The sequence below is a fragment of the Thamnophis elegans genome, chromosome 2 (genome assembly GCF_009769535.1).
Source record: "Thamnophis elegans isolate rThaEle1 chromosome 2, rThaEle1.pri, whole genome shotgun sequence".
In the NCBI taxonomy this organism is placed as follows: Eukaryota; Metazoa; Chordata; class Lepidosauria; order Squamata; family Colubridae; genus Thamnophis; species Thamnophis elegans.
In genome coordinates, this window is record NC_045542.1 from 73263044 (window position 1) to 73279547 (window position 16504).

The following is a 16504-nucleotide window of genomic DNA, read 5'->3' on the forward strand; positions in this document are numbered from 1 at the left end:
AGTGGTGTTATGTTACCTTCTGCTGCATAGTTGTCTTTAAAACTGGTCATAATAACCAGACTGCTTGCTTTGACATCATCAAGAAAATGGAGGATACTAATATTGGCCAGCTTGACTGTCATTTTATTTCATTTGACTTTTTCACTTTTGGAGGAGAAAGAACTGCAAGGTTTTGAAAATACGTGAGCAGCATCTTTAGAGATATTATTCCCAACTTAGCAATGGAATTCAGCAACTCAGGCAGAGAAGCTGTTGAGAAACAGGGCTGGTAATACACCAGCAGCAATTCCTATTGTTTCCATAAACCCAACTTCAACCAGAGCACCTCTTAGCTGAGGACAAATAGGTACAGACAGCAACATAACACAGACTTACTAATCAATTGTTGTCGCTTATAAACCTTTTCATTTTTATATAATTTTTATTAAATATTTTAAAAATAATGCAAATTTTGAAAGAGAAGAGTAAGGGAAGTGAACAAAAAGAAGAACAAAAAATGCAAAGAAAAAATAGAGAAAAGAAAGGAAAAAAGAGATAATGTTGTAAACAAATGGCTTCCAATCTTTAACAGCAATTACAAATATACGAGCCGTGGTGGTGCAGTGGTTAAAGTGCAGTACTGTGGGCTACTTCTGCTGACTGCAATTTGGCAGTTCAAATCTCAGCAGGCTCACAGTTGACTCAGCCTTCCATCCTTCTGGGGTGGGTAAAATGAATAGCTAGATTGTTGGGGGCAATATGTTGACTCTCTAAACCATTTAAAGATGGCTGTAAAGCACTGTAAAGTGCTATATATCTAAGTGCTATTGCAGGTGCTATTTAGCCCTCTCTTTCTAAGACCGCAACATAACTTCCTTTTTTCCATTCTTTAGCCTTTCTCATCATCAAATCCATAAAGCACAAGTTCATTTTTTTAATTTTTCAACAAAAAGTCTATAAGAAGCTTCCTGCTAGTAATAAATATATTTTTGTCCTTTCTCTAATAAGACAATTTTGGTGTCTCTCTGTTAATTCTGTCATCTTTACCATTTATTTCTCCATCATACATATTTCAGAAGCTTTCCATTTTTAGCATAAAATCTTGCAGCAGCTACATATAAAAAGTCTTCCATAACTCTTTTTTAATTGTCTGTCTATTAGTTCCAATAAGATCTCTGCTTTCAATTGAATATATTACTCTTTAAAATTCTTTCTATCATTATACATATTCTAACCCAAGATTCTCTAGCTTTTGTGCATGTCTGCCAGTCATGATAAAATGACCTTTCATATTTTCCACATTTCCATCATAAATTTGCAGCATCTTTATACATTTCAGATATTTTTTCTGGAGTCATGTACCAGTGGTACATCATTTTATAAAAGTTCATAGTTACATATTTTCCCATTGTTCTCTCTCTATATTGATAGAGCCAGTTTGGTCTAGTAGTTTAGGCAATAGTCCAGAAAGCAAGGCAGTGTGAGTTCAAGTCCATAAATACCAAGTGGGTGACCTTGGGCCAGTCACTTCCAGCCCAATCCACAAGGGTTGTTTGGGGGAAAATAGGAAGAGAGAGATGTGTTGGATATGTTTGTCACCTTGACTTATTTATGAAAATAATAAAGGCAGGATATAAATAAATGAATAAATAAAATAATAAATATTGTCCAAAGTTATTTGCTCACTTTATCATACTATTCCGCTTATTCTTCCATTTCAAATTTCAACAAAAGTTTATGGATTTTAGCAATTAAATGGTCCTCTTTTATACATAGTTTAGTTTCAAATACTGTTTTGTGATGCTAAATTCCAAGTATACCGTTATCTACCTTAAATATTAACTGTAAACAAAAACCATTGAAAACTAAATCAGCAGTAAATTTATCTCTTGATTTCATTTTACAATTGCTTGGTCACTTCTAAACTTTACTGAATGCCAATCTTTGACACAATTGTCATTAACCGCTTCTTTGAGTTCTTTTAAAGTCATTTTGTGTCATCACTGATGCCATCTAGTCATGTAGGTATTTTTTTTTATCTCTTGAACTTTCCAAGTGCCAGGATATTGTCCAATGACTATAGATTTCACTTTATGTGACCACAATATTTAAACTAGATTCGTTATGTGTGCTTCCAGCAAGCATTCTGTTTTTACCTTCTCTATTGATGAACTATTTTTTCTTCTAGTCTAAGGTATTCGTAGCAATTTTCTCCAACACTACCATTCAAAGGCATTGCTTTTTCTTCAGCTTTTCTAATGTTCCAGTTTTCAGAGCTATTTGTTACAACTTGGAAAAAAAATAGTCTTGATAATATACACCTGTGTTGCCATTATGATATCCCTGCACCTCAGTATTTTATATAACGTTATCTTAGATTTTCTTTCAAGTAACAGGCATCTTTGTTTTAATAAGTCACCATATCAGTGAATGCTTGAATCTGGAAATATGAAGACTTCAACAGCTTATCCATCTTTTTATGTATATTGGCATTACCTTTTAACATATTGGATTTTTAATAAATAGAAGAAACTTTTTTGTACCAGCTTATTTTACTTTTTAACAAGAAATTCCTTACTTTTTCCTTCTTCCAGACCCACCATTTACATATCTGAGGCAGTTGATGTTTCTTCCAACACTTTTAATTCCAGTTTCTAATTCTAGTGTATCATTTCTTTGCATATATGATAAAGAAGGTAGCAGTGTGCAAAATTAATTTTGAACAATTTAATTGCACCATATTTCACTGTAACTGTTGCTCCCTAGTAATCATGCAAATTTATGCAGTAAGAAGAAATGGCCTAGGTAAACCTATCTTATTAAGGGCTACCCTCAATGTGGCATAATTCATAAAGCAATTATAGATTTCTTGTCAATAACGTGGCTCTCTCCCTTGTCTATTGGATATTAGTAATGTGATCTTGTGTGCATCTGTTTTTTTTTAATCTAGCTTATACATCTAGCACTTCCTGTTCATTTGAGACAAGTGCAGTTGTGCAGTAATTTATTTATTTATTATTAGTTTATCAATCATGTACAGGATAGCAGGTATAAGTATGAATATGGACATGAACAAAGGAAATGAATAAAAATAAATGGGGATAGTAGGACAGGGACAGTAGGCACGCTGGTGCGCTTATGCACACCCCATTTACAGAGGAATGGGGTGAGGTCCATGGTAGACAATTTAAGGCTGAAAATGTGAGGGTTTGAGGATGTTACAATGGAGTTGGATAGAGCATTCCAAGCATTGACTAGTTTGTTGCTGAAGTCGTATTTTTTGTAATCGAGTTTGGAACAGTTTTCCTTGAGTTTGTATCGATTGTTTGCCCGTATATTATTGTGCTTGAAGCTGAAATAGGATGTTGTAGAAGACAATTCTGTGTACTATGCTTAGGTTCAACTTCAGGTGGCACAGTTGAGATTGTCCAAGCCCAAAATTTTGAGCCTGGTGGCATAAGGGATTCTATTGTGAGTAGAGTGGAGAAGAGTGGAATACACTTCTCATGAAATACCTCTAGACCCACTCGATCATATTAATGTCTGATATACAGTGTGGATTCCAGGATTCCAGACATGTATTTGTAAACTGTATTTGTATGCACCAGTTAGCAGTACAATGTTGCCAGAGAAGACGTTTCGCAAAATTAGGTTAACAATTCATAATGCCTTTTTGGGCAATGCTGTTATAGTGAGCTCTGGGGCTTAGATCATTTGAGATGAGTACTGTACAGCTAGGTCCTTGACAGAGTGAGCATCGTCTACAAGATTGTTTCTGCCCAACTTGCATTTGGTATTCTGATTTTTATTGCCCATGTGTAGGACAGAGCATTTGGAGTTGTCAATTGCACGACCATTCTGACACATAGTCGAAGTCGTTTTGTAGGGCAGCAGCATCGAACCTGTGCTCTATTGCCTCCCAGGCAGGGAGTTAACCATTCCCAAAAACTCGATTCCCAAAAACTTGGGTATGGCTAGCTGATGAGAGCTAAATAGCTTGAAATAGATCTATACTAGTCTCCCTTTATTTATTTATCAGCATAAATATAACAAATGTAACAAAAAAGGCAACAGTAAAAAATATTGGGTTTCTGTCTGGATGGACTCTTGTGACGAGCCTAATGACAGAGAGTGGAAGTGTGACCTTCCTCCCATACTTGGGCATACCAGGGGTTGTGACTTTAAGTATATACCTCCCACCCTGGCTGGCTGATAAAGGAGTCGTTCTCTGTAGCTCAAATGGTTAACTCCCTGCCTGGGAGGCAATAGAGCACAGGTTCGATTCCCAAAAACTTGGGTATGGCTAGCTGATGAGAGCTAAATAGCTTGAAATAGATCTATACTAGTCTCCCTTTATTTATTTATCAGCATAAATATAACAAATGTAACAAAAAAGGCAACAGTAAAAAATATTGGGTTTCTGTCTGGATGGTCTCTTGTGACGAGCCTAATGACAGAGAGTGGAAGTGTGACCTTCCTCCCATACTTGGGCATACCAGGGGTTGTGACTTTAAGTGTGTATATATATATATATATATATATATATAATTTGGCCTTGTCTTCAAAGAGTTCCTTGAGATCACTGGAAGCTTTTTGCTTCATGGAGGGCAGTGGTTGATTTTTGTCTTACTGATTCCAGGGCATTTGGTGCTTGCCAGGCAAGGCACCATCCATTGAAAACTTATTTTTTCATTGGATAATCATATACAGTTTTACTGAGGATTAAACACATTTCAATGTCCATACAATAAATTAATAAAAAGCAGTAGGAAATTATTTTCTGCAATTATTCAGACACATCTAGTTTTTCTGATAATCATTTATCAGTTACTGATACTGTACATATCACTATCAAAAATATTGCTACTATATAAGCTGCAGTGGACTGTTGGTCTGCAAATAAGAAGGTAAACAAGAATTCATTTGTGTAACCTGGAAACAGAGCATGATAAGTTTATCTCATAGAGCTGTACAATTTACAGTATAGCATTTATTTGCTATATTAAATATATGTGCTGTTAGATCAAAAGACCTCCAGGAACTAACCACAATCATACAAATATTAACTTATAATGAAACACTAAATAATCTGCAGTAGTACATTTAAGAAAAATACCTGAAGCACTATTCATAGCATATCAGAACAGTGATTCTACCAGCCTTTAAAAGTGGTTTGTAACCACATTCAAAAGTGTTGAATGTGGTTACAAACATGGCTAATTTGTTTCTGTGACTAAAAAACATTTGCTAGCTTTAGATCTCTTTAACACTTGAGAATGAAAGATCATCAGAATTTTTTCCCAAGAGGTCAGGTTGACAGTGGTTGAAGAAAGATTCTGTAAGTTTCCAAAAGCCAATCCATAAAGAGCTTTTACAGGTTGAAACCAATGCACCTGGAAACTTAATGGAACCAGTACAAGATTCATAAAGTTTGTGTTCTTGATCCTGAGCATCAGTTGGCAAACAGGAAGCTGTAGTTTCCACCTATGTCAGCTAGGTGATTTCCAAAGCCAATCCATGCAGAGTGCATTGTGATGATAAGGATGTGTGTCACACTGTTGAGTTTTTTCAATTCCTTTTAGCTATAAGTAGTATAGCAGCTGAAAAATTTTAAACAGCTGTCTTGTCTTCATATATGAATCTAGCAGTATTCATGAGTAGAGAAGAGCTTTTCTTTCAGTTTTTCTGTTTCATTGTTAACCCCCATATAGGCTGAAATGGTCTCCCACCTAAAGCGCCAGGAATGCACTTTCTTCTGTCAAACAATTTCTGTCTTTAGAAAAATGGATCTTTTTCTAATCAATGTCTGATCAATTTTGTGTGCTAATGGTTTCAGCTTCCATAGTATTCTGCAGTATCTCAACTGCTAACCTCTTTCTTCTGTACGTTCTGTACTCTACTCCTTCTGTTTCTCAGGGTATAAATGATAAATCCCAACCGTCAAAACTACCGTATCAAATCTAACTCAATAGTATAATATACCCAACTATTTCTACCACTCCTGGTTCACAAGAAAAGGTGTATTCCTTCTAGAGGGTTCATTAAACTTGCCTTTCTTAGGAACAATTTTTGAATCCGAAGAAGTTGCTGAAATAGACTGTTTCAAGATGGTGCAATAATTTGTTGGCTGCAGAAACTGATTCAAGCTAAAGTTTCAGAATCTAACATGATTAAGAATAGGATTCAACTCATTTTTAGGTCTTTTGTATCAGCTAGATTGATTTGGGGGGGGTTGATTGCTTGAGAAAGTCACACTTGGTGTGTTGTTTTTACTACACGTTTGTGACTAGAGTATAACAAGTTAAGCTTTCTAAAAGTGTCATTGCTTAATTCTTGCATGAAATCGAATCATGTTTAAAGCAATCCTTCACAAAATCTGTGTTGCTATGGTGTTTGCTAAGCTTTACAAATCAGCATTCACAATGAACATTGAGCTTCTAATAAAGAATTGGGCACTCTAGTATGGGATGACTTAAGGCTTTATATGAGAAATCCATACTAAGCTGCCTATAATCATTAAAAGATGCAGGTCCACAAGGACATGAAATAATATTTCACTCTGGGAATACGTAAGCATCATCCATTCATCTTTGTCACTGTTGAAAATCCAGGCTGATGACTAATGACAAACTACCTGCTCCAAAGCAGAACAAGGTGCCAATGTACTCAGTAAATCATCTGTCACTCTGCTAATAACAAGGTAGTCCAAAGATGCCAGGTGTGACATATACTATCATACCAGTGATGGTTTGGATGAGTGTTCTTCAGCATGGTAGAAAACTCTGGCTTCCAGCACTTCTCTTAATTCTTACCTCTCTGGCCTCATGATCTCCCTCTGTAGCATTTTCAATCAGGATGTGATAATCTTCCTGTATCATTAATACAGGAGGAATACTGAGCATTCAGTGAGAAGGAACTCTTATCTGACGAGTTGGAGAGAATGTAACTGGTTCTGAGTGAATTATAGAAATGTGTGTTTTTGGGCAGTCAAGTTCAGATCCATACCTGGCAGTAATTTCTCGGGGTGATATTTGTTGTTCACACCTGAATGCTGATTTGGTGAAACTGCCAGCTGTTCTTAAAATGGGTATCCTGTTCCTTAATACTCCTTCAGAAAGAATTACTAGCTAGCCGTCGTCATTTGGCTGAAGGAGATCAGTGAATGATGTCTCTGAGACGCCATTTTATCTGAATCCTATTTACTATTTAGTGACTGTTGAGATGCCTAAGCATTGTCTTATATCCTGAGAAGATCCATTTTAAATTTGTGCAATGTATAATTTCTCCTCTCCCCCCCATGGGAAGTAGCAGAGTAACAGAATTGGAAGGGACCTTGAAGATCTTCTAGTCCAACCCCCTGCCAAGGCAGGAGACTACCATTCCGGACAAATGACTGTCCAATCTCTTCTTTAAAACCTCCAGTGATGGAGCACCCACAACTTCTTAAAGCAAACTGTTTTGAAGGCAAGAGATGCCTATAAGATATGCCAATGTAGGAGGACCTTTCTTGCAATTAGACACCAAGATAGTTGATGGATTAAGTACAAGAAGAGAAGAACTTGCATACTTATCAATTTTATCATCTTTAGATATTGCAGATTCTTTAGATACCCTCCAATTCCCAATTATAAAACTATGCAGCAAGTAAACCTGAAAAGATTATGACTGACAGGAAGGAATAAAATCACAGAATTGCAGAATTAAATAGAGCAGTCTATTTTTCATTCAATGAAATGATTTTTTTTATTTAGTTAAATATAAACATATATTTCCATTTTGAGATATAACTTAAGCAATAGTTTGATATAGAAAATTCTCTTAATGTGTTGTAGAGGCACCGATTCTGTTTGGAGATCTACTCTATAATTAACCTATATTTAAGATTATTGAATGTTTATATTACAGGACTGTAATTATGAAAAGATTTAGATGTTTTTAAAATGTAAATGTGGCCATTTTGCTAAGTGAATGGAACTGTGGGATTAAGTCAACACTATACCAAGAATCCCTTTAAAGTATATGTTGTTGTTTAATAATGAATTGAAGCAGATGGGCAGCCGTATCCATATTAATAGTCAAAACAGGAAAAAATGACATACACATGCAATGAGACAGATTATTAATTATGACACCATTGCTTCTTGCCTGTTTTGATGCCCAAACATATTATCAGGATACCATTGTGGACATTGCAGCAAGTAGATGCAGGTTCAGGGCATAAATAGAGTGTGAATGGAATGCATAGAAGTGATATGTGAAGTGGGTATATGGGAATGGAAAGCTTGATATGTAAAACCCTCAGTGGTTAGAGAAGGCAGAAGAGATAATGGGATTACAGAGGAAGGATATTAAATTTAGAGGATTATGGAATGGCATTTCATGTTTTATGGAAAAAGTTAGTCTTACGTGTTGAGGTTGGTTTGCCCCCAAATGTGGGGTAAATCTCCCTGAAGGTGGATTAAAGTTATTTGGAAGACATGTAAGAGTTCTCACTTAGCTGCAACTCATCTTTTTTCACTACATTCCACACATGCATTCACGAATTATTAAAAATTTGCTTACATTTTTATAGTATTGTCAATGTAAATTGCAAAAATTAGTACAGAATTTAATTTATCTAAAGCTTTGCAGAAAGAATTAGACAAAAATTAAAATAGGAAAATGAATATATGAAAAACTATAAAAATATAGCTATGCAGCATAACTAAAACAAAAGAACATAAAACAAAAGGGGGAAATCATTTATATCACATACTAAATGTCAGATTTCAACATTTGACCAAATTAAACTGAATAACTTTTTAACAAAAATCAATGATTCTCCAATATTTCAAAATATGTATAATGAAATTACATCTGTCAAGTGTCTGAAGTGGCTGGCTCAACACAAATAAACCTCCCAATTAATAGAAATATTGAACAACTTACATGCTTCAACATCCCAGAATAGCTTTTTCAAGAGCTTGCTTTGAACAACTAGACTCCATGGTAAGACATGTGATGTTTAATGGAGTGTCAGTTGAAGAAAGACTGTATTTGTGGAGCATCAGCCATTGAAGCCATAGGACACCTTCTTGTTGATGGCAAATTATATTCTCCAGAAAGTGCTGCTTACGTAGACCCTTATTTAAAAACTAAAAATATGTTTAAAAGACTAAAACAGTCTTACCTATTGCAGGGAACAACCCTGCATATTATCAGTAGGATTGTACTCTTCATTTCAAAAACCATCTCAAAGAGGACAGAATACGGGACCTAGATCAGTTTGGGCTTTACTGTAGGGGTGACTATAATCAATATTTTTTGTATCTATATGCATTTTTGAATACTCTTTACAGTTTGTTGTCTTAATAAATTTCTCTTTTCCTCATTTTGGATTAGTGATAAATTTCCCATTTCAAAAATGAACAATTCACAGATCTAATATATCAGGAATATTACTACTTTTCCAATGATTTTTTTAGCCACATTCAGACCAATTCAACCATAACTCCTCAACAACTATCAAATTCCAAAATTTGGAGATATAATTTAACTTAATATAAATATCTTTAGCTTTAGAACAATGTCAAAACTATATCCATCTCCATAATCAAGTATTTATAGTATTATTGTATATCATTTATTCCTGCATATCCATAATTATTTAATCATATATCAATAAACTGAACCCCCTCCTCAGACAGTGATACTATTTTCCGTTTTCTGAAAGATTTTATTCCTATTTATTTAGTTCTTGTGTTAAAAGATGCGTGGTTATTCAAAAAGTTCAAAAGTTTAACTTATGCAACACAGATTCTTTTGGTATCTTGTTTCAAACAGTATAATCTTTGATGCACTTTTTGAATGGGTTTATTTATAGGCCGCCCTTTTCCCTGAGGGGACTCAGGGCGGCTAACAACTCATAACTTTTTATACTATCTCAATTAAAACTGATCTCAGATATGTCCATCAAATGTTAATCTGATGTGAAACATAAGCTAATAAATCTAGTATACTATTAAGCTTCCAACTACATCTGTATCTAATGTAATTTATTAGCTAAATTGTTTGCTTGTTTTTAATATTTGTGTGTTTGCTTTTTTCTATCCACTTTTTCCTTTTTTGGGGCGTGAACTTAAAATAGCATTCAAAAGTTAAGTAATAAGGAAACTAGAAATTAATGGCATGCTTAATGTAGTTTGAAGTCAGGTTAATGTTTATATTTAATGTGAAACTCGAATGGTTGCTTTAACTATAGGTTAACTTCTGGCCCTGGTTTAAAGATTGAAGAAAATCATCTTGGTGCAGCTGAAGATATATCCAAGCACAAGGAGAAAACCAAAAAGAATGTTTATCCCATAACATTTGTATCTTCCAAGCAAACCCTTGAAAATCAATGCACTCAACAATGAATATTTTTGTCACTTTTGGGGGTCCTTTCAAATGTATCTGAAATAGCCTACCCAGAAGGTTCTAGATATGTGGAATCATCGTTTCTGGTCAATATGTCCAATTGTTGTATTGACTGGGCATGATAAAAGTTCTGGCCCAATTTGTATTGGTTTCCAAATTGGGGAAAACGGGTTGCAGAATAAGTGATGATAAATGATTTTGTTCAGTGCTTTTTAATAGTATCAGCTGAACATAATACCTGAATAGTTTGAAGTTGGTACTTCAGTTGTAAGTCTCATGTAATATATTTTGAAAACTGCAAATCTATTACAAACAAAATGAGTATGCCACTTAACAGCAGCATATAATCCACTCTTTATGTGAAGCCCAAGTGAACATGTAAGCCTAGATATAAATAAATGGATGTAATATATGGTAATGAATCTGTAACATAGTACTGTTTTTGCTCTACTTGTATTAATTAAATAAAAATTTTAAATTGTTTTGTTCATTTCTAATAAATATTAAATAAAACTTCAGAGTTTTATGCATTACATTTTCCTGATTGCTTCTCCCTTAGCAAAATTGTAGTTTCCTACTAAAAGAGAATTCATATACCTTTATGTCAAATTGAAACATGTTTAATTTTATAATTATGTGAGCTGTATAATTATTTGAAGAAATAGTTCATTTTGAATGAAAGTTGGTTGATGCTGTAAAATCAGAGTGGAGCTCCTGCATTGCCTAATGCAGATAAGATGCAAGAGCTGAGCCTGGCAGGGCAAGAAGCAGCATCTACAAAGCCAGTCTACAGAGAATCATATTAAAAGAAAAACCTAGATGATGAGAGCATCAAAAGACTAGCTAAGCATCTGTTAACTTGGAAGGATAGAGAAAGGTGAAAAGCCTAGAGATTTTAACTTAGTTGTAATCAGATAAACTTTATGCCAAGTAATGCCAAGTGCTGAATAAGGAACTGAGTGTCTATGGAGCTGTGGAAGGAGCTGTGATTTCTTTCTAATTATTTGTATGGTTTTTGTAAACACGGTTTATACAAAATTGAGATAGCCAATCAAGGTGGAGCAACATACAGTACAGGTAAGCTTTAGGGAAGTAAAATGCATCATATCTACAAGGCAAAGGTAGCAATAGCAATAGCAGTTAGACTTATATACCACTTCATAGGGCTTTCAGCCCTCTCTAAGCGGTTTACAGTCAGCATATTACCCCCAACAACAATCCGGGTCCTCATTTTACCCACCTCGGAAGGATGGAAGGCTGAGTCAACCCTGAGCCGGTGAGATTTGAACAGCAGAACTGCAGTCAGCTGAAGTAGCCTGCAGTGCTGCATTTAACCATTGTGCCATCTCGGCTCTAAAGGTACTCCATAATGAAGGCAGAGTGTAATCAGGAATATCCATGTAATGGAAACAATGTCACACCCTAGTCACTTCACCATTTCTGGACTTTTTGACATCTACCCCAGGTATTGTAATGCAGTTACAATACTGCAGATTACAATACTGCAGATTAATCACTAGGACCAAGATACTTAGCTATTTAGTAAAGAACTGTGGGTTTATATTTTCTCCTTCCTTAAAACAATTATCTCCGAAGTGAGGTACGCACACCTGAAAAGGCTTGCAAGGCAATCGATTGGAGTATGGGAAGAAAGTACATATATTCTGTTAACGAGTACTTGATCAGTGACCATTCAAAATTACACTGGTGCTTAACAATTGTATTTATGAATATCTCAAGTTCCAGACATACCAGCAGCCCTGTGGTCATACAATCACAATGTAGATACTTTGCAGCTGGCTTGCATTTAAGACAATTGCTATGCCCACATCACCATTATCACCATTTGCAATCTTCCCTGTGGGCATTCCACAAGGTAAGTCAATGCAGAAGCAGCAAGGAAGCTCTCATGTTGCTCTGGTAAGTCAGATTTTCTGCCTGAGGTGTCTCAGTGTCCCAGCATTCCCTCCCATGGCACCCACTTGCACGTCATTCCCTAAATAGCAGCAACACCCTGGATGTACTGTGTTTGTGTCACACTCTAACTGCCACTTAACACCCTCCCCCATTCAGTTGCACTTGTGACTTGCTCATACAGCCCTCATGTATCCAGCAACAGCTGGCTACAATAACCCTGGCCTCCTGTGTAATTGTCAGTCTGCTGCATCAAGAGTTATACCCTGATAACCAATTGCACACCTGTCACAATAGCCATCCATGCACATGTCACAGCGCAGTGGTTGTTATGCAGTACTGCAGGCTACTGCTGGCAGTTCATTTCTCATGGGCTAAAATTTTACTCAGCCATCCTTCCAAGGTCAGTGAAACGAGGAACAGATTGTTGGGGCAATATGTTGACTCTCAACTGCTTCAAAGTACTGTGAAGATATATATAACTCTAAGTGCTATTGCTATTACTAAGCAATTTTATCTATGATGTCAGTTCATGTGTTGTCCAAAATCATGTCTTGGCACGTTTCAAGACTCCTTGCTACCTATCAAAAGAATCTTAATTTCAGGGTAGCTGGGCTTATATAAACCCAATTTGATTGTGGCCACAGAGTTTCTTCTTAGTTATGCTCTTTAATTATAACAACTCTTTCTGAGAGAAGGTAATTAGTAAGCTGATTTTGTGCTGTAATCCATAATATTTATTGAATTTATATTGCTGCCTATTTGTCCATGGCAATTCAAGGCGGCTTATATAATATAAAACCACATTTAAAACAATAAACACTAACAAAAAGAATCAAATTATTATAGTACAATATAACAATCACCTCCCACCCCCCTCCCCAGCGACAGCAGATCACATGAGCCATTTAATGGACTACATCCCGCTTTGGGTTCCCCAGGCAGGTGGCAGAGCCAGGTCTTCTATGCCTTCCAGAAGAGTATTAGAGTGGTGGCCATTCTAATCTCTGGGGAATGATGTTCCAGAGAGAAGGGGCCACCACAGAGAAAGCCCTTCTGGGTTCCATCATAAGAAGATTATTTTGGTTCAGGTATATTGGTAGAAAATTAAGTCACTATGGCAACCACTTAAAGTAAAACAATCCATGCAGAATTTTTCCATAGCACTTGAAAGAAGGTGACCGTAAAATGGAGCAATGTTTCAAACATTTTGGAAAATTTAGCTGAAGCTGTACAGTTTCCTTCGGGGAAAAGGGCGGCATATAAATGTAATAAATCAATCCATGGAAGAGAAGCATCTTTTTGTGTGAGCATACAAGTGGTGGGTTGCAGGTGGTACACCTAGTACGGGCGTACCAGTGCCTGGTAGGGTGCTCTGGAGTGCCTGCCCGCCCGCCTGAGTTCCTTACCTGTATTTGAGCTCTTCGGCGCTTCTGCACACATGCATGGAGCCTGCGTGATGTTCTGGCGAGCAGCTAGAGCATCGTGGAGGTAAGGACACATGTGTATGTTAAGTCCTCGGACTTACGAATGACAGCTCGGCAACAGCCAGGCGCGCTGGAACCAATCAGGTGCGACCTGCCGTTGCCGGGCTGTCAAACGTGCAGCTATTGGTCTCCCTGCTTGACAGCTCCATATAAATAGCTGTCAAGCAGGAAGGGGGTGCCGGTCTACTTGCATTTGCTTGTAAAAGCCCTGTTAATAAAATGGTTGTGTTTAACTCACCTCAGACGCCTCCTGCCTCACCCTTCTAGGGAATTTAACAGTGTATGTGCGCACTTGCTGAGCACGTGCATGTGGTGGACACCGGGCCCCGTTGTACCGTACCGGTTGCACAGGGATCCGGAACCCACCACTGGAGTATACATTACAATCTCTGTATTATTAAGTTATATCTTTAAAACATAAGATAACTGCCATAGCATGTCCTGATAGATCTGTCATTTCCAGATAAAATTAATTTGATGACCCCAAATGATTGATTGAAGAATTGACCTCTGAGAGGTTTTGTATGTGCTATAATGCTGGTTGATTTGCTTAGACTATAACATGACTCTTCCTCCCTTGTCGTTCTGTCAAGAAAGGCATGCCTGCCTAAGTATCACTTTCATTTAGTGTAAGAACCGTACACTGGGGGAGAGTGCGCAGACAAAAAGAGGAAGGAAGAAGAGGAACAGGGAAAGCCACACAGCCCAAACCTGCTGTTTTTCAGCAAACGTACCTTCTGATTCATTTGTATTCATCGGAACAGTCCATCCCAGCATCCTGAATCACGGCTTATTGCTGGACTCCCTAGAAATGACTCCTTGGCATAAAAGTGAAAAGAAGACTGGCGTGGGTATGTATCATGCAGCCTCATTTTCTGAGCATGTCTTTCTGCAGAGAGGGTGGGTAACAATGCCAAAATGGCTGAAAAACATTTCTTTTTTTAAAAAAAACAACAACCCAGAAGCGAGCAGGTTTTTCTAACATGGGAATCCCCATATGCACCGAATTAAAATTCTCAGAATTTCCCTTCAGAATGGCCATTGGTGGCTGAGATTTCTGTGATTGTAGTCCAAAAAGTTCCAGAAAGATGGGGAGACGTATTTTGAGCTGATTGATTCATAGTAATTAAAAATAAGCAAGTCCTCAGTTTGAGCTGTTCTTTTAGACTCACAAAATACCTTTTTGTGAAGATTATTCAGTTGTCATTAAGTGAAATTTAAGCTATCAAAATTAAATAGGGGAGTTCAGTAATTTTTTCTGACGTTTCAGCTTAATTATACAGGAAATAGAGTTTTTTTTTTAAAAAAAGAAAGAAATGAGACTTCTTAAAAACTGCAATCTATTCTTTGTAGTAGATTTGACTTTACTTAACTGACAGTTATTTAGAAGATATAGACTATTTTCCACAAAGTCTCCTTATTTGCTGACATTGTTTGTGCATTTTCCAGTGATAATGTAAAATTAAAATCTATGCTAAACTACCAATGTGGCAGCAACATTAAGAGGATTTGCATCTGAGAAAGCAGGAAGAGAACACATCTGTATGTTGAACTTTTAAAAAAGAATTATCCCACTTTTTATAAATAATTGACAACAGAAAACATACCTAATATTCCTTTGTCCTCCTTTTTTCCCCACAACAACCCTGAGTGGTGGATTGGTTGAGACACTGACTGGCCCAAAGTCACCCAGTCAGCTTTCATGCCTAAAGTACAGTAGAACTAAAACTCACAGTCTTCTGATTTCTAGTTCAAACCATTAGACCAAAATGGCTTTGTTTTGAAAACCAGCTTATTATCTGCAAGGGATCAGAATTTCATTCTCCAGCACTGCCATGTTGTATCTCTAAAGAGTTGCTGCAAGCCAGGGAACTGATTTTTGGGATAGATCTCCATGAATCAGAAATGGAGAATCATATCATTTGGACAAGACATACCTACCTATAACCCACAGTGTTCTAAGGTGCCTTTCTCACAGATAAAGCTATGGAAGTTAGATTTGAAAATAGAAAATTTCAAAACCATTGTTGGATGAGGTAATATTTTGTGGATACAACAATGATATTTTCAAATCCTTTGAAACAAATTGTCCCTCTAGTTAGATGCATCAAGTGCAGGGTAAAGTCTCAGGCTTGAGTAAAGGATCTCTTGGTCTGTGAAGCATTTCAGTCCTAGTATCTGGGTTTTTCAATCCATGCAAGCTGTACCCCAGCAACACTTTATTCTCATGGCTGAGATAACATCGAGAACATAGAGCCTCATTCCTAGAATCTGCATACTTCTGCCTTGTTCCCTAAAAACAGGAAGAGAAGAGTGTTACCTTAATATTTGTTGAGCTATCTAGTAAAGCATTAAGAAAAAGATATTTCATTCTCTACGTTGCAAGGAAACAATGGGGTACTTTGTACTATGTAGCACTGCTTTGACTATTGCAAACTCTAAATTATATAATTCAGCTTAATTCATTACTTGGGAAAATCAGCCCCTTTTAGCTCTGATAAAGAAACCCTGACACTTAAAGCATGTGGATTTAAAATTAGCTGTCCTGAAAATCTTCACCTGTAGTAGGCGCAGTAATAAAAATTATTATGGTTGGTCTCAGTTGGCCAGAAGTTTAAACTGAATTGGGCATTTTTATCAGCCTATCAACTTTTCCCCAAGAACCTGGGATAGGCAGATGTTGATGTTTGATGGTGTTAAAGATATTGTTGCAGGATGTAAGCGGTTGC

At 36.6% G+C, this 16504-nt stretch overlaps 2 protein-coding genes across 2 annotated transcripts in view; both read left to right on the forward strand.

Moving 5' to 3' along the window:
- SPDL1 (spindle apparatus coiled-coil protein 1) overlaps window positions 1–10813 on the forward strand; it is a 37162-nt gene extending 26349 nt beyond the window's left edge. The window contains exon 12 of the mRNA XM_032208818.1: window positions 10220–10813. Coding sequence (XP_032064709.1) covers window positions 10220–10373 — 154 coding nt within the window. The 3' untranslated portion in view covers window positions 10374–10813. The remainder of the gene's footprint in view (window positions 1–10219) is intronic.
- A 3638-nt stretch (window positions 10814–14451) lies between these two features.
- Window positions 14452–16504, forward strand: part of DOCK2 (dedicator of cytokinesis 2) — a 299490-nt gene continuing 297437 nt past the window's right edge. The window contains exon 1 of the mRNA XM_032212175.1: window positions 14452–14626. Coding sequence (XP_032068066.1) covers window positions 14587–14626 — 40 coding nt within the window. The 5' untranslated portion in view covers window positions 14452–14586. The remainder of the gene's footprint in view (window positions 14627–16504) is intronic.